We start from the raw sequence: 19,496 nt of genomic DNA, 5'->3' as shown, positions 1-19,496 counted from the left end.
CAAGATGCAAAATGCTTTTAATCTTTTCTGGACTGAACTGAACTATTGAAGATATTTTTGATGACCCTTGAAGTATTTGGATCGCTATGACCTTCAACCTTCAACCTCTAGGTCAAAAGGTCAATTTAAATAAACAAATATGCATATGGCTAATTAAGAGACTTGCATTTTTGCTTACAAAATCAAATCTCTATTTTATCTTATACAACTGTGTGTTAAAAAGTGGTGTTCTTGCTCAATACAGCAACTACAATTAACGCGTATGACTTGAAAATTTTACCAAAAACATCTTTCAGTTCCGTGTTATCAAAGTAAGTGACTGCCAAAGATCACAACAAAAGACTTGACTACAGTGTGTATACTAACATCTTTATTGTTCTAGACACCGTACCATTGACACACAATAGTCAGAAGATAAGTGAAACCTGCTTTACATACTAATTAATGCGAGAGGTTAAAGGGCACATCTTATGACAGAAACACCATATACGGGCATTATAAACAAGTATGGTAACGCTGTGAAAACTATTAATGATAATGATTTGGTTTCATAAACCGTAAATGAATATAACAGAGCGAAGGGAAAATGTAATTTTTAAGAATGGCTAAATGAATTATGTAGAAATTATTCTAGAACTTTTTTTGTATGATGCTTTTAAAAAACTTATCTACTTCAAACCAGGAGAAACAGTATTTACCGGAGCCTCTGTCCTGGTACAGAATATACATATAGTAAGTAGGTACAGAATATACATATAGTAAGTAAAGTAACTATGTTATCAAACAAACTGCATTACCAGTGTGTAGGCTGGTTGACTAAACAGGTAAGTTTAACCTGGCAGTAACCTATATAAATCCAAGCACTGCCTTTTGAAAATTATACCACAGGTGGTATTTACCGAAAGATCGGAACTTCTCTAACATTGCAAAAGTAATTGTAACATTTAAAATACTGCAGAAAATCGACAGAAACCTAAAAAAGATGAGTTAAGTATACAACAGCAGTAATTATTGGAGACTGTAAAATTAACGTTTTGCTGAAATTGTTCTTTTATTTTTCGTAGAATTTATTATTTTTGCCCTTAACTATGAGGAGGCATTCTTTACATTCTACGAAAGACATACATTATGAAGAAGAAAACATTTAGCATCAAAATAATCTCGTTTTACAACTTTCAACATAAATAATATGTTTATTGTTCTAGATGTATCAGCTTCTTAAATAACATGAAATTGTCAGAAAAAGATCATTTATGAAAATCTGGGGAATAAAACCTGAATAATCTGTAAATGACGACACTTATTTATCTAATTATATGCATGATCAATATGTGACTTGCTCTCGGCAACAATAACAAACTCGGTGATGAATGTTGGGAATTCTCAATATGAGATTTTGGTGGGTATTTTTCAATATAATGTCAGGCTGAAGCCAGGGGAAAATGGATACATTTACGAGGTAAAACATCATCTCTTGTAAAAATGCTGAAAAAAACAATATTGATATTTCATCACCCTCAAGAAGAAGTCACCCAAATTATGAAAATGTTAAGGTATATAAATGTGAAATTTCTGGTATTTTGAATGCCGAAGTTTCAAAAGGTTAAATGTCATTTAATGAGAGAGAGAATAAATACAGTCAATCCATTGAACCTATTATTACTTATGACCGGGAGCAAAACCTCTGGTATATGATTAACAAAATTGTACTTTCAGCCATTCTGGATGAATCCCGGTAATGTTACAGAGAACAGTATGATAAATATCATGACCAATAACACTGTGAATAAGTACTCTGCTGTATGATCAAGAGTTCGGGAATCAAATCCATTTGCCAGATATGTTTTTATGAAAGGAAGTCATGATGATGATCAATATATTTCTTTAAAATATAACTTACTGCAATAATAGTAAGACAAATCCAAGTTAGGAAAAAATTGAACAACATAGAGCTGTGACCCTCTACCTTTAGTGAGTTGATAGGAAACATGCTGTTGTTATCTTTGTCCGTTTTGAAGGAAAATACTTTATCACATATTCCTGGGTTCAGTGTTTAAACAGAGTTTCATTTATGATCAGCACATATATACAATAACATCAAGTGTATTCACACAAATATTTTTGGAGGAATCGTGACACAAATGCAAAAGGTTATCTTAATCCAAACAGCACTTAATTAAAATTATTGAATTCCCAAATTTACATTGCTGTACTGCAAAGATTTTGACAACAAAATTGCCTAGAAAATAACTGTATAGGCCTGGATTTTTTTTATCCTACACGTTGATGCTTTTCGAACCTATATTTCATGTAATACAGACTTACATACCAATAGGGCTGTAGCTAGGCTGGCACTATCAGGGATCTGTGTGTACTCGGAATCAGTTTAACACTTTTTACCACGTCTGTTGAATTATTTTTAAAACTTTTCTGCTAAAACAAATTCTCATACTTCTAAGTCGATATAGCCGAAGGTCTTTGGCTCGTCTAAGCCTTCAACGAGTTAGAGCATTCATGTCTGTTAAAGTGTCTGAAACAGAAGACAGGACATTCCTCCTAATAAAAAAACATCACAAACCATATATAGCACTAAATTCATCACCAGGTCTGGCCAGGGTCAGTATGTACAGAATATACAGTAGCTTTAGTTATTTTTGACTTTCTGCAGCTGTTCGTAACCCCTCTGTATGTATACGTAACTTGCTGAGTGTCTTTACTTATTAAGCTATGGTCATACTGCACGGAGAGTCTAGTGCTGTACAACATCTGTACTAAGTCCTGATCAAAATCAGTATGTATGTTAGACATCCAACTCTGATTAGACGTTCAATCGTCGTCATCCGACAGATCGTCATACTTGGATGACCTCAGTAGAACGGGTTCCGGGACGCGTGGATTATAGCCTGATCGTTCAGATTCAGCATGCTGACTGCTGGAAAACGGCACTGCACCTGTTGACCCGGAGCCAATGCTTGAAGATGTGGACTCCACACTTTGATGGGCATCAGAGCTTTGGTAGTGCATGTCCCCACCTATTCCACTTCCACGAGGACTTCGTGACCTATGGGGGAAGCCGAGGGACCCGCCCATATTGTCTTGACCTCTCCCCTGTGATGAACCAAATTCTCCAGCCTCCAGGTTCTCTGTGGTGCTTCGTGGACTATTGTCGCTGTCTCTAGATGATCGTGATGATCGCGGACGTTCCGGCATTGCCGACGCTGACGTCACGTCTCCTCCAGATGAACTGTCTACTCCAGCCATCTCATCAATGACCATTCTGTCTGTGTGAGTGCTATCCACACTTGGATGGGAAATGTTGGAACTGTCATCGCCTTCAGAATCATGTTTGGATGATCGCCGTGACATCTTGGCTTCTCCTGGCCCTTGGTCTGGGCGTCCAAAGTTTGCCTCGATTCCACTTCGATAGCCATCATGACTTCCCGCATCCTGTCCTTCCCCTGAACGGCTGTCACTAGAGCTCTGTACATGACTGTCGGAGCCCCGTCCACTCTCTGATGACCCCTGGGAGCTTGTGCGTCCATCAGAACTGTCAACAACTCCACGACGTGGACTTCGTGTGGATCCTGACAGAGCCATATAGCTACTAGGCTTTTTAGCCACCAATGGATCGTCATCAGGGCTGTCCGGAAAGTCATACTCTGACCGCGGACCTTTCTTTTCTGATGCAGGTCGCTGCATGTCCGAGGCAGATGTTGGGCTAGACTTTGTGTGGTCGCGCCCAGAAGCTGTTACCGTGAACTTTCCACCAGCCTCGTCTCGCACTACACGTGATCGGCTGAACATGCCACGTTTTCTGAGGGGGTGATGCATGGGTGGCATTTTATCCCCAGCTCCTCCTCCAGACTTACCCTCCTTGTCCCCTCCTTGCCCCTCTCCCCCACCCTGTGTTGAGCTGGTGGGATAATTGCTTGAATCTGATTGTGTTGCCGGTTCCCACTCTTGTGATTCACGTTGACCTCCAGGGTGATGAGTAGCCTCTCTTTGGTGACCAATGTGTGACTGGGTATCACGCTGGTGAGTGGAATCAAGGTGTCCCACTGACGATTCAGGAGGTTCCCTTTGGTGTCCAGACAGAGGCCGTGGGACTTCCTGTTGATGTCCCATTTGGGGCCCAGTCATATTTGCTCTCTCCCTTGGATGGCCCATTTGTGATCCTGATATATTTTCTCTTTCCCTCTGGTTCCCCATTTGAGGCCCCGACATATTTTCTCTTTCCCTTTGATGCCCAATTTGTAGTCCTGACATGTTTTCTCTCTCCCTTGGATGACTAATCTGGGACCCAGACATATTTTCTCTTGGGTGACTCATCTGTGATCCTGGCATGTCTCTCTCCCTTTGGTGCCCCATTTGAGATCCTGGTGTGTCTCTCTCCCTCATTTGAGATCCTGGTGTGTCTCTCTCCCTTTGGTGTCCCATTTGAGATCCTGGCATGTCTCTCTCTCTTTGGTGCCCCATTTGAGATCCTGGTGTGTCTCTCTCCCTTTGGTGTCCCATTTGAGATCCTGGCATGTCTCTCTCCCTTTGGTGCCCCATTTGAGATCCTGGCAAGTCTCTATCCCTTTGGTGCCCCATTTGAGATCCTGGCATTTCTCTCTCCCTTTGGTGCCCCATTGGAGCTCCAGCCATATCCCTCTGATGTCCCATGGATGATCCTTGTGTATCTCGTTGGTGACCCATTTGGGGCCCCTGAATTTCCCGTTGATGTCCTTTGATATGGTCACCCTGTATGGTCGTCATAGGTGATAAGGCCCGCCCCTGCTGGACAGAAAAGCTCTGTAGTCCAGGGGCCTGCAGAAGCTGCCCGGGGAGTTTTCCCATGCCCATGCCTCTAGGGGACCCAGACTGCTGTGGGGAGGAAAGTGACCCCCGGGGCGGGCCCGAGGGCTTGGGCATGTCATTAATGCTGTCATCGCGTAACACCTCAGCAATTTTGTTTTTCACATAGTCAAGGGGTGATATGTCAGAGGGGACACTGACCGCCTTTGAGCCGGTGGAGGACTCTGCCGAAGGAGGAGAATTCCCTGTGCTTTCACTGTGTGATTGGAAACCTGCAAAACACAAAGAAATACCCTTCATCATGAAATATAGTCAAAACGCATTATTCCTGCATCTCAGACTGGGATATTCCACATCATACCCTGTGCTAGATTTTTCGATCTACTTAGATCTGTCTGCCACCTTTATGTGACATTTGGGACCTTTATCATCACAATGCATCCATCCACATTCAACACTGGTGTATATATAAACTAGAATTCTTGAAGGGTTCGTGATCGAGATATCTTGTACTCAAGCATTTCACTTCAAAAGTTTACTACCGACAGATGCCCTCAGGCACGTACCCACACACACACACGCACAGATGTACTGAAGAAGTGATTACTATATACACCCCCTCCCTAAGTGGGGGGTGGGGTATAACATTCAGCATTTGAAATATTCAATTTTGCCATTAAATTATTGTTTGGCAGTTTTCAAACTAATGAGGTGTGAGAAAAAAATCAATTACTTTCTGAGGTTTTAAGTTTCGAAAAACGTAATAAAGACTTGGGGAAACAAAACTTTCAGCATTTGGACACAATTTCCCAGGTTTGAGTAATGTTTCAAATGAAAGAATCCATCCTTTCTGATTGAACGAAGGATCATTTGCTGTCATGTCATTTTCACCTTGAAATATGTAATACATTGTACAAATGTTGTTATCATAACAGTATGTAATACATTGTACAAATGTTGTTATTATAACAGTATGTAATATATTGTACAAATGTTTTTATCATAACAGTATGTAAATACATTGTACAAATGTTGTTATCATAACAGCATGTACCACATTTTACAAATGTTGTTATCATAACAGCATGTTATACATTGTACAAATGTTGTTATCATAACAGTATGTAAATACATTGTACAAATGTTGTTATCATAACAGTGTGTCATTCATTGTATAAATGTTGATAACAACAGTATGTAAATACATTGTACAAATGTTGTTATCATAGCAGCATGTAATACATTGTACAAATGTTGTTATCATAACAGTATGTAATACATTGTACAAATGTTGTTATCATACCAGTATGTAATACATTGTACAAATGTTGTTATCATAACAGTGTGTCATTCATTGTATAAATGTTGATAACAACAGTATGTAAATACATTGTACAAATGTTGTTATCATAACAGTATGTAATACATTGTACAAATGTTGTTATCATAACAGTATGTAATACATTGTACAAATGTTATCATAACAGCATATAATACATTGTACAAATGTTGTTCCTTTTACAGACTTAACAATGTCTGGGTACCTATTTGAATCATACAGTTTAAATTTTAAAACATTTTTTGGAGGAGTATTGTCAAAAGTGTAGGTTCTTTTTCGTTGTGGGGGGTATAACTACTGCTGTGAAAATCTGTTCCAGTTAAAGATTGCCTAGATTGTGAAGTTTTCTGGATTTATGAAGTCAAGATCAGTGAGATTCAAATGTAGTACGTATGATATCAGGCTGGACAAAGAACATATCTTACCCTTAAAGAAATTTATAAGTTTTGTGATCTGCAGTGTGCAATGTAGGAAAACAAATGCATGGATATAATACAACATTCTAACAATAATGTGGGAAGATACAATATAAATGGAAGGAGTGGCTTGACAAGTGCTTGACAAGTGCTTGACAAGTGGCTGACATAAACAGACAAATCAAACAACACATACTCATCTGTGGGCGTGACAGTAGACTGGTGATGTGCTGGTGACTGGCCGTCACTGATCCCGATCGTGAGCGTGGGGATCGGGGCGGAGAGATCTTGGTGGGTAGAACTTCACTGCTGTCAGCAGGGGCTACACAGACAACAAAACAGATACACACATATACAACATGTGTCACTAGGGTGTGGCTACAACAAACAACTGGCACAAACATTCCACTGTCACGTTTGGGAAGGGTGTATGGCTACAACAATCAACACTGTCACTTTGAGGAAGAGTATGTGACTACAAAAATCAACTGTCACTTTGAGCAGGGTGTGTGGCTACAAAAATCACCGGCCCCTTTGAGAAGGGTGTGTGGCTACAACAATCACCTGTCCCTTTGAGAAGGGTGTGTGACTACAAAAATCAACTGTCCCTTTGAGCAGGGTGTGTGGCTACAACAATCAACTGTAACTGTGAGCAGGGTGTGTGGCTACATTAATCATCTGTCAATTTGGGGAAGGGTGTGTGTCTAAAACAATCAACTGTCACTTTGAGCAGGGCGGGTGGCTACAAAAATCAACTGTCACTTTGGGGAAGGGTGTATGGCTACAACAATCAACACTGTCACTTTGAGGAAGAGTATATGACTACAAAAATCAACTGTCACTTTGAGGAAGGGTTTGTGGCTACAACAATCAACTGTCACTTGGAGCAGGGTGTGTGGCTACAACAATCAACCGTCACTTTGAGCAGGGTGTGTGGCTACATTAATCATCTGTCAATTTGGGGAAGGGTGTGTGTCTAAAACAATCAACTGTCACTTTGAGCAGGTTGTGAGGCTACAAAAATCAACTGTCACTTTGGGGAAGGGTGTATGGCTACAACAATCAACTGTCAATTTTGGGAAGGGTGTGTGGCTACAACAATCATCTGTCACTTTGAGCAGGGTGTGTGGCTACATTAATCATCTGTCAATTTGGGGAAGGGTGTGTGGCTACGACAATCAACTGTCACTTTGAGCAGGGGGTGTGGCTACAACAATCAACTGTCACTTTGGGCAGGGGGTGTGGCTACAACAATCAACTGTCACTTGGAGCAGGGTGTGTGGCTACAACAATCAACTGCCCCTTTGAGCAGGGTGTGTGGCTACAACAATCAACTGTCACTTTGAGCAGGGTGTGTGGCTACATTAATCAACTGTCAATTTGGGGAAGGGTGTGTGGCTACAACAATCAACTGTCACTTTGAGCAGGGTGTGTGGCTACAAAAATCAACTGTCACTTTTGGGAAGGGTGTGTGGCTACATTAATCAACTGTCAATTTGGGGAAGGGTGTGTAGCTACAAACATGAACTGTCACTTTGAGGAATGGGGTGTGGCTAACACAATCAACTATCACTTTGGGGAACAGTGTCACCCTATATAAACAGTATCTAGATCTACCCAAGGCCTTGGTTTCTGTATGTCGTGGTCCACAGTTCCCCCTATATAAACAGTATCTAGATCTACCCAAGGCCTTGGTTTCTGTATGTCGTGGTCCACAGTTCCCCCTATATAAACAGTATCTAGATCTACCCAAGGCCTTGGTTTCTGTATGTCGTGGTCCACAGTTCCCCCTATATAAACAGTATCTAGATCTACCCAAGGCCTTGGTTTCTGTATGTCGTGGTCCACAGTTCCCCCTATATAAACAGTATCTAGATCTACCCAAGGCCTTGGTTTCTGTATGTCGTGGTCCACAGTTCCCCCTATATAAACAGTATCTAGATCTACCCAAGGCCTTGGTTTCTGTATGTCGTGGTCCACAGTTCCCCCTATATAAACAGTATCTAGATCTACCCAAGGCCTTGGTTTCTGTATGTCGTGGTCCACAGTTCCCCCTATATAAACAGTATCTAGATCTACCCAAGGCCTTGGTTTCTGTATGTCGTGGTCCACAGTTCCCCCTATATAAACAGTATCTAGATCTACCCAAGGCCTTGGTTTCTGTATGTCGTGGTCCACAGTTCCCCCTATATAAACAGTATCTAGATCTACCCAAGGCCTTGGTTTCTGTATGTCGTGGTCCACAGTTCCCCCTATATAAACAGTATCTAGATCTACCCAAGGCCTTGGTTTCTGTATGTCGTGGTCCACAGTTCCCCCTATATAAACAGTATCTAGATCTACCCAAGGCCTTGGTTTCTGTATGTCGTGGTCCACAGTTCCCCCTATATAAACAGTATCTAGATCTACCCAAGGCCTTGGTTTCTGTATGTCGTGGTCCACAGTTCCCCCTATATAAACAGTATCTAGATCTACCCAAGGCCTTGGTTTCTGTATGTCGTGGTCCACAGTTCCCCCTATATAAACAGTATCTAGATCTACCCAAGGCCTTGGTTTCTGTATGTCGTGGTCCACAGTTCCCCCTATATAAACAGTATCTAGATCTACCCAAGGCCTTGGTTTCTGTATGTCGTGGTCCACAGTTCCCCCTATATAAACAGTATCTAGATCTACCCAAGGCCTTGGTTTCTGTATGTCGTGGTCCACAGTTCCCCCTATATAAACAGTATCTAGATCTACCCAAGGCCTTGGTTTCTGTATGTCGTGGTCCACAGTTCCCCCTATATAAACAGTATCTAGATCTACCCAAGGCCTTGGTTTCTGTATGTCGTGGTCCACAGTTCCCCCTATATAAACAGTATCTAGATCTACCCAAGGCCTTGGTTTCTGTATGTCGTGGTCCACAGTTCCCCCTATATAAACAGTATCTAGATCTACCCAAGGCCTTGGTTTCTGTATGTCGTGGTCCACAGTTCCCCCTATATAAACAGTATCTAGATCTACCCAAGGCCTTGGTTTCTGTATGTCGTGGTCCACAGTTCCCCCTATATAAACAGTATCTAGATCTACCCAAGGCCTTGGTTTCTGTATGTCGTGGTCCACAGTTCCCCCTATATAAACAGTATCTAGATCTACCCAAGGCCTTGGTTTCTGTATGTCGTGGTCCACAGTTCCCCCTATATAAACAGTATCTAGATCTACCCAAGGCCTTGGTTTCTGTATGTCGTGGTCCACAGTTCCCCCTATATAAACAGTATCTAGATCTACCCAAGGCCTTGGTTTCTGTATGTCGTGGTCCACAGTTCCCCCTATATAAACAGTATCTAGATCTACCCAAGGCCTTGGTTTCTGTATGTCGTGGTCCACAGTTCCCCCTATATAAACAGTATCTAGATCTACCCAAGGCCTTGGTTTCTGTATGTCGTGGTCCACAGTTCCCCCTATATAAACAGTATCTAGATCTACCCAAGGCCTTGGTTTCTGTATGTCGTGGTCCACAGTTCCCCCTATATAAACAGTATCTAGATCTACCCAAGGCCTTGGTTTCTGTATGTCGTGGTCCACAGTTCCCCCTATATAAACAGTATCTAGATCTACCCAAGGCCTTGGTTTCTGTATGTCGTGGTCCACAGTTCCCCCTATATAAACAGTATCTAGATCTACCCAAGGCCTTGGTTTTTGTATGTCATGGTCCACAGTTCCCCCTATATGAACAGTATCTAGATCTACCCAAGGCCTTGTTTTCTGTATGTCGTGGTCCACAGTTCCCCCTATATGAACAGTATCTAGATCTACCCATGGCCGTCCAGCCCATCAGAGATTCGTGTTTGTGCACACATCCTTTTGTAAGTATCATGCTGAATGAGCCCTGAGCTTAGATGAATCGCTAATGTTTATTTGCCAATAGAGTGGACATTGTTCTACTCAAGATGCACAGTGAAGTGGGACATACGCTTTGTATATCTGTGATTTCATGCAATATTATTTTAACCGAGTGTGAAAAATAATGAAATTTGTAAACGATTCGGGTCGAGTGTCAGCACGTTTTTACATTTAATTTCCTGTTTAATGGGGTTTTTTCTTTGCTCTGTATTCATACAAAACAATTACAGGATGCAGGCCTTGTTTAAAGTTGAAAACATTTTAAAACTAGAGAATCTGTGAGCAAGCTCACAAAGACATATTTATCTACGTATTGACAGTTTGTTTGCAGGGGATATAACAACCAAATCACAAATCTCTTCCTTCATGCACATCTACTATATGATATACTATCACTGTGCCAAGTAACAAACAAATCCAACAAACAGGTAAGGAGGAGTTGTGCTTACAAGGTTTCTGGAGCAGAGGTTAAAGTTTCAAGGGCCATAACTCCAGGGAAAATAGCCAAATCGCAAATTCCTTTCTTCATACACATCTACGCATGATGTACTTTCTCTGTGCCAAAACTCCAATAAACAATTAAGGAGGAGTTGTGCCTAAAAGTTTCATTGACAGACGGAGGGACAGACAGACAGAGAGACAGACTGACGGAGAGATGGAGAGAAAGACGGACAGAGAGGCAGACTGACGGAGAGACAGACTGACAGCATGATTCCTATATACCCCAAAACTTTGTTTGCAGGAGGTATTATTATTTCCAGTAATGTACCAGAAAAGTATGAACATAACAGTAATCATGACTAATAGTACAGTGAATCAGCTCCCTGCTTACCCATGGGAGATTTCAGGTGACTTACCCATGGGAGATTTCAGGTTTACACAGTATCAGTCCCCTTTGTATGACTTACCCATGGGAGATTTCAGGTTTACACAGTATCAGTCCCTTTTGTATGACTTACCCATGGGAGATTTCAGGTGACTTACACATGGGAGATTTCAGGTTTACACAGTATCAGTCCCCTTTGTATGACTTACCCATGGGAGATTTCAGGTTTACACAGTATCAGTCCCTTTTGTATGACTTACCCATGGGAGATTTCAGGTTTACACAGTACCAGTCCCTTTTGTATGACTTACCCATGGGAGATTTCAGATTTACACAGTATCAGTCCCTTTTGTATGACTTACCCATGGGAGATTTCAGGTTTACACAGTATCAGTCCCTTTTGAGTAACTTACCCATGGGAGATTTTAGTTTTACACAGTATTAGACTCTTTTGAGTAACTTACCCATGGGAGATTTGGGGTCCGAGAGACTACTGATATGAGGAGAACGTAGCCGTGGTGAATGTGACTGGTCAGGCGTGTGATGTTTCCGCTCTGTTGACTCTGGGGTGATATCTGGTGGGTGCGTTGACCGGTCCTCCCCATGAGGAGCTCCAGTAGACATTGGTTGCGAGGCGTCTGTCTGACCAGAGCTGCTGGCCATCTCTCTCTCAGCCTCCTATAAAAGCAGAGGATTGGTTCATAATATGAAGTCATCTGCTGGATAACCGAACTACTCCGTAGTGAAGCAGATGTAAACCCAATCAATTGATCGATCAATTAATGATATGAAGATGAAATGGAACTCTTGTTAATGTTGAAAGGAACTCTTTTGTGAATGATCAAGTGGAACTCTTTTGTGAATGATCAAGTGGGACTCTTTTGTGAATGATGAAAGGAGATGCATTTCGCAGTAATGTAGTGTATACTTAGCTTACAATTTCACCATTTATTTTATTCATAGAAACTACATAATGGATAGCTAAAACAAACCTGTATTTGTGCTTTCTTCCACTTATGCCCGTGCCCACCGTAGCCACTTTGAGGTGGAGTGGTCCCATGACTGCTGTAACCACTCTGAGGGGGCGTCGTCCCGTGGGAAAAGCTTCTTGAGCGTGTGGAGTCCGCAGACACTGTGGAAGACGTATCAGACTGGGAGTGAGTCGACATCGGTGAGGGATTGTTTCGTTCCTGCTGGCTGTCTGGGGGAGTGTTGTTGTTAAGGGCTGGAACGTACAACAGATGAACAGCTGAGTGTGTGCATGAAGTGAAACACTAATAAAGATGATGATGAATTTAACTCTCACGCAAATAAACCAGGAACATGAGTAGTCCAACACCCTGTCTAATTAGACCCGTATAATACATCCTACAAGGTGTCAGATTAAATAGGTTTTACTGTGTTAAGAGTTCTATATAAGTGTCCAGAAGATGATATACTTGGATTACAGTGAAGCCTTCTAATTTTGCCACCATTCATCCAGTGTTCTCCCATCCTTCACAGGTGTCTCCCGTTTTAGTCGGGAAAGATCAGCTTGTTACCCCCTAGGGGGAGATAGCCTCGTGCCGATTAGCACGGGTTCAATTGTGACCTCATCAAAAGTGAATGACAATATTCATACCCCACATGTGTTTTTGTTTACACTACTGTCGGTGGAGTTGTGACTGAAATAATAGGATGGGAGAAAAATAAGCATCCCCTACCTTGAGGGTGTTACAGAGAAATCTCCAACCCTCGGGGTGATTTGTTTGGTTGTCTAACCCTCAGCAGAGCCTTGGGTTAGAGATTTCTCTGTCACACCCTCAAGGTAGGAGAAGATTCTATTAGTCCCCCTAAACAATAATGTGATGGACAGATTAAGATTCCCCATTAATCCAACCATTTCTACACTGTTGTTAAGGTTTAAATGAATCTAACTCATCTGAATCATTGATTTATATTTCTGGCTTGCTTTAATTTTTTTCATCATAATATACAAGTTACTGGACCAAATAATGATAACTACATTTTACCTACAAGTTTCCTGCTCAAGGTTATTGGAGTTTCTAAATGAACAAGCTAAATAAGTTTCAAGCCTGGTTGTACCTACCTCCAAGCTGACTGAGTACACCATTCTTGTTGTTGACTGGTCTTGTATTGTAGTCACTGAGTATGATAGAGTTGATGTGTTCTCCCAGGGTCATGCCTGGTTTGTTGCCTCCTGTTGACATTCCTGAGGGGGACTTATCCTGTCCCCGGTTCCCGTCAGCAGCCCCAGGGGACATCGCCATTCCTTGCGAGCGCCTCTCTCCTGGCGGGGTCGGCATCTGCGGGGCACTCCCAGTACTGGTGGGGGTTGGAGGGGTTGCCCGTGGGGTGGAGCCTGACTGAGATTCGATGACCCACTTCTTTTTTCCGTGCATTTGAGTTGGAGACTTTTGGTCCTGAAGGGGAGTCATTGCTGGTGCCGTGTCTACTGGTTCTGGGGCAAGTTGACTTGAGTGGGGACCACCTGCCGACTGAACTTCCTGCTTGGGGATTTTGCTGTCAGGCTCATCTATCGATTGATTGATCTGGTGAATAATAATGGCATCTATGAGATTAGCAGCTGTGAGAGCCGAGGGTCCACGTGGACTGTCTCGTGTTGCGGTGGACTGTGCTTGGTCAGACACAAATGCCTTGAACAGGTCGGTAGGAATATTCGGCTTGGAGGACTGGGACTGCATTGAAGCTGGGCTACGAGATGACTCAGACTTTGATGTCATGACGACATCGTCATTCTTCTCCTCCTTTCGTTGACTTTCCATAATTTCCTTGCGAATCTGCTCTTCCATATTGAACCCACGAATGCGTTGCTCCTGCACATGCCTGTGCCTTTCCTCCTGGTACTGTCCACGACCTGGTACTGTACTGTATTCTGACTGGGCTGGCAGTGCACCATGGCGATGCCCCATTATTGGTGGATGGTTTTGGAAAGGACCTTCTGGATACTGTCGTGGTGATATGGCCTGTGATCTCATCATAGGTTGGCCCTCTATATATGCTTCCTGTCGACTAGTTATATCCGTGATGACGCTTGGCCTTCCTGTTCCTGCAGTGATGCTACGAATTGCTGGTGCTATATTGGGGCTGTGACTGTGTCCTGAAATCTGTGAACGGGACCAGCCAGGTGAGAGATTTTCATCATGGGGCGAGGGAGTTCCATGAGATGAAGGGTGTGGGGAGGAATGTGTATTTCCTTGGCGGTCTGACATAGGTGTTGGAGGCTGGTGAACATACATCAGGCCTTGTTGGTATCCAGGATGAACGGGGATGAGGGGTTGATGCTGGCGTACTGGCTCTTTGGAGCCTCCACGAGGGGAAGCAGGCCCCTCCCTCTCCTTCCCAGGAGCATGCCGCTGCGCCTGCATCTGTTGAGCAGTCATGAAATCAACATTGATCTGCTTGCTCATAGTCTGTTGCTCAGTTGGCTGTTGGAATGGATAGGGAATTCCCTGTGGGAACATACGCATTCGCTCTGACACCAACATCCTAGGATCATACATGGCCTGGGGAAATCTGGGGTCGTACATCCTGGGATCCCCTCCCTGGGGACCACCTCTCCCTGCTGAAGATTCCCTGTTGATAGGTGTGCCCGATGTGATGGATCCCACCGCCCTTACTTGCTGCTGGTGGCGACTGTCAGTGTGTGAAGCACGGCCGACAGCCATCACTCTGCTACTATTTGGGTGGCTGGTTGCAGGCATGCCCTGTTGCATGGACACTATAGGAGTGCCACGAGTGATTGAACCAGGTGTCCCATGTGTGATAGAACCATGATGCATGCCAACCAGGGCTGATGGGTGGACACTAGTGGGTGGAGACTTGGGCAGCTTTGGAGAAGGCCCCTTGTTGATTAAAGGAGGTGGAGGTGGAATAACCCCCTGTCTGTTAGGCTGGGCTGCACGGTGAGGGTCCAGTCCAGGGGGCACATGGGCATAGGGGGAGGTGCTAGGTGATAGGTGCCTCAAGGCAGGGGAACTCTGTCGATCATGAGGGTAGGGACTAGGGGACTTGTGTCCCTCAGCAGTCTGTCGCCCAGGAATTTCTGTCGGAGGATACAACACTGGACGCTGCGAATGTGCAGGAGGAGGAGCTGGTTGTCTTGGAACATTGTCTTCACCATGTCGTCGAAATTCAGAATGGCCAGAAGAACGTGGATCCAAATCTCTTGGATTGCCACGGTAACCATGAGGTCCTTTGGATAAATCCTGCGGCATATCTCTGGTTTCACGCATGTCTGCCTCCTTTTCGAGTTGCCGTGCCATAGTGTGGTATGGAGACAGAGAATTGCGACCTGAGTAGGCGGGTGACACAGACTGCTCAGGCTTGTCCTTTCGGAGGTCCTGTATTATATACTGTGGCTGCATGGTGTTGAGAAGCTGAGGACTATACACTGGTTCAGATGAAGCTGGACCTGCTCAGGTAAAAAAAAACAAAAAAAAACAACAACATCATTTTGACTTTTCAGTTAAGGACATGTGTTATCTTACACAGTATGCCTGCCTCCGATTTGTTTAGAGTTACCTCTCTTAAGGGTATAAACTAGCTTACACAGTATATCTGTAATATATTTGTGCAGGAGTAATTTCCCTTAAGGATATATGCTTCCTACATAATTCCACCAATGTGTTAGAGTAATCTCCCTTGAAAACAGAAATCACCTAAACCCCAGGAGACTTAGAATAAAGCAATATATCACAGCTTGAAATCATCATAGAGCTTGGAGGCAATTCATTGCAGGGATCGAAAACAACTAACAATTCAACATAAAGCCAAACAAATAATTATCAGTGCTTTTACTTGCACTTTCTCACTTTCTTGGCCATTGTTGATCAAGAACACAATATATATTTTGTTTGGCCTAAATGTGCATGTTTTACTGAAATCAACAAAGTTGTATTTATTCTTTGTTCTATTAGTGGTCCGTTGGTTGTTAGATAGGGCAGAAGTGAGCAGCTATCCCAGGACCAATAGACAACCATTACAGTAGAGATCATAGAATAACACCATACAATTCCAGGTTCTAAAGATACATACGTTTCTCAGGATGGGGAGAGTCCTGATGAGAGGAGCGTGGATGTCCCAGGTTCCTCTCTATAGCCGAGTTGATCAGATCACGAACACATGCAGGTTTGGGGCCACGCCTGTCCGCACTTGGGGAGAGACTGCGATGGGAAGGGGCGGAGGGCGGCATCAGGCCAGGCTCTGACAATGTACTTGATGGTCGGCTGTGGGACCCTTGGTCCTGAGGCATCAGCAAATTCTGCAGGAATTGTTTGTTTCTTAACTCCGGCATCATTTGTTGGCTCCCAGACTGTGGCTGAGGGGGCCCTGATGGGGGAGATTCTTTGATAATAGGAACATCTTGGGGACGCCGATCACTCTCTCTGTCCCCAGGTCCCACCGGGGCTGATACGAGTTGAGTGATTGGGCGCCCTTGGGTTATGGAGCCCCCCTTAGTCGAATAGTGATAAGGAGGAATTCCACCTTGAGTGAAGGGAACTCCTGAGGGGCCCTGCGCATGGCCCATTGATACCATCATTTGCGACCCAGGAATGCCAGGTTGTGAATGCGGTGCCGGTGCCCCCTGGTGTTGAGAATGCTGTGGATGCATCGGAGCTGCATGCGGTGGCACAGAGCCAGGATGCACGCCAGTGGAATGTGGCATGTGAGACGATACAACAGGGTGTTGGTGTGCCAAGTTCAATCTGGTCGCCGGGATACCAGATGTTCGCGGGCTGAATGTGTCTCTGGCATCAGTGGACACTCCGTGACTGACTCCACTTCCAGACGTCGGCGGTGCCTCGTCGGCACTCATTGTGGCACTGCTGTCATTGTCAATGCTGCGTAGACTGCCCTGGGACGTGCTCAGTGGTTTAATAGAGGTCAGGTTATTCTGTGACAGGCCAAGAGGCTGTGACGGCTGCGCCTCGTTGGTGGACTCCATGCTAACGTCAGGTTTTACCATCCTATCCTTCAGGGTACCTGCTGACAAATGAATTTGAGCATAAAATTTTATCACACGACAATGAACACATCAATGATATTGGCACACCGATCGTGAGTTTTCAGCTAGTATTTAGAGCTGGCACACTGATCGTGAGTTTTCAGCTAGTACTTAGAGCTAGCACACTGATCGTGAGTTTTCAGCTAGTACTTAGAGCTGAGTAATCACACAACTAAATCTGACAATCAGACCACTTAGTCTAGAATTACAAAACTTGGTCTCACAATTTGTCAAAGACAATGTATTAACACATAGAAGATAAAAGGTCAAGACGACCAGGCCAGACAGTGCAGACTAAGCCTACTGAGACCAGTTCCACAGATATTCTTTACCTGGGTCAATTTTTCTTGGTTTGGCAGTGCTTCTATTGGGAGTTCAAGATCAAGATATTGAAGAAAATAAATAATTCATAAATATGGAGCCTGAAATTTGTGATTGTTGGTAAGTTGGCTTTACCTTCCTCTGCGCATGGAGTGGGGCTGGGCGCGCTCGCTGTATCCGAGTCAATATCAGAGATCTCGTCTTCTTCACCCCCTGACTCTGCAGTCACAGTCGACGCCATGCTCTCACAGATGGAGGTGGTCCTCTTATCACCTTCCTGATGATGAAGAAAAAGACATTGAGGTCTTGTATAATACACACCAAGCTTTCAAAGGAAGCTAACATCATGTCAAATGATCATTTGTACAATATGTTGCTTAGAAAGTTCATCTTGGACCATCTCTTATGGTCAATCAGAGATTCACAAATTCACTGTGCTAACTGTTACCCTGGTGGCTATAATTGTGATGAGTTACATTGGTCACTGGGTAACTGTCACTGGGAACAATGTCAGCAGGGTTATTGTTAAGCATATTAGTATTAGTGTGGTTACTTTTACACTCGTTATAGTTACCATGGTAACTGTTACTATTGGTAACCATGTCTATAATACATGTAAAACAATGATTACTGTTTACCAAGGTACTATTATTGCTGATACCGTTACTTTTATATCAGCTACCACGGTAACTACTATTAATGGTAACAAAATCACTATGGTTACTGTTACCCTGGTTACTGTCAGTGTGGTTATGGTTACATTGGTAACCAGGTTTGGTTTTTACCTGGTTACTGTCAGTGTGTTAACAATTACACTGGTTGCCATTTGCATGTTTGTTGCTATGGTGATTTTATCTGGTAAATGTCAGTGTGTTCGTATTTATATTGGTAACCATTTCCAACTTGATTACCAAGGTATTGTAACCATGATTACTGTCATAGTGTTTAGGGATATATTGGTAACCAGTTTGATTATGGTTGCTATGATATGTTAACTGTAGGTTTGTCACCATAGTAACTGATTGCGAAGCATTACACATGCTGCAGTAACAAATAATTTACTGACACTATTTTTTTCTGGAAGATAAATTGCTCATTTTCACTTGTATGATGCTTCTAAACTTTCTCTTCCAGTTTCGTGTATCAATTGAAAATATATCAAATTTATCTTGTAATATTGTAGAAAGTTTATCAAAAAGTTCTAGAAAAAATTGCATACAGATTAAATGGTCCACACAAACAAGAGGTCCATTGGACCTGTATCGCTCACCTGGTTTTATATTTAAGTCATTACAGCTGAATGCATTAGTACATCTTTATATGAAATTTCTTCAAAGCCAGACAAGATCTGTGTTCTAACCCAACTGGGACCACAATATCTGACTTTCAACTAATCAGGGGCCTCCATTGAGTTGCCATGTTAACAGATTTTGAAATAAGTAATATGTGACATATTACAGGGTGTAATTAGACAATACTTTAATTTTCATTCAACTGTAAGCTTTTATAAACCTAGAAACTAATTTTTAACAATGTATGAAAACTACACCATAGAATATGATAAGCTAGCTGTACCATTTCTTAGGACCGCAGCAATTTTAAACAAGAGGCCCAAGAGGGCCTGTATCGCTCACCTGAATATTTAAGCAGTCATAGCAAAATATTCTCATTAAAAATTATATTGCACTAAAAATATTTCCCTCGCAAACTTTGTTGGCTCCATCTGTTGAAACTACCAGCAAAATATTATTATAAGATTCTATGCTTTTTGATTCTTCTTCAGAAGTTGCTGACATATTTTTCCCTGTGATCTTGTAAGTAGGTCAATGTCATTTTCCTTCTCAAATTGGTTAGCTCTTTTCCAAAAAGCTACCAGCCAAATCTTAT

General features: G+C 42.9%; 1 protein-coding gene across 7 annotated transcripts in view; it reads right to left on the bottom strand.

Moving 5' to 3' along the window:
• Window positions 1–348: 348 nt before the first annotated feature.
• Window positions 349–19,496, bottom strand: part of LOC110460925 (nuclear receptor corepressor 2-like) — an 84,947-nt gene continuing 65,799 nt past the window's right edge. For 3 of the 7 annotated variants that reach the window (XM_021514142.1, XM_021514145.1, XM_021514143.1), the window contains 7 exons: window positions 17,745–17,886; window positions 16,319–17,269; window positions 13,350–15,695; window positions 12,253–12,485; window positions 11,725–11,938; window positions 6,749–6,874; window positions 349–5,069 (listed from right to left, as the gene is read on the bottom strand). In XM_021514142.1, the coding sequence (XP_021369817.1) occupies window positions 2,827–5,069; window positions 6,749–6,874; window positions 11,725–11,938; window positions 12,253–12,485; window positions 13,350–15,695; window positions 16,319–17,269; window positions 17,745–17,886 (6,255 nt within the window). In that variant the 3' untranslated portion in view covers window positions 349–2,826. The remainder of the gene's footprint in view (window positions 5,070–6,748; window positions 6,875–11,724; window positions 11,939–12,252; window positions 12,486–13,349; window positions 15,696–16,318; window positions 17,270–17,744; window positions 17,887–19,496) is intronic. The other 4 variants (XM_021514146.1, XM_021514148.1, XM_021514144.1 and 1 more) reach the window with 4 other exon arrangements.

Source organism: Mizuhopecten yessoensis, unplaced genomic scaffold (assembly GCF_002113885.1).
Source record: "Mizuhopecten yessoensis strain PY_sf001 unplaced genomic scaffold, ASM211388v2 scaffold10523, whole genome shotgun sequence".
NCBI classification, from domain to species: Eukaryota; Metazoa; Mollusca; class Bivalvia; order Pectinida; family Pectinidae; genus Mizuhopecten; species Mizuhopecten yessoensis.
This window is presented reverse-complemented; position numbering and strand designations above follow the sequence as displayed.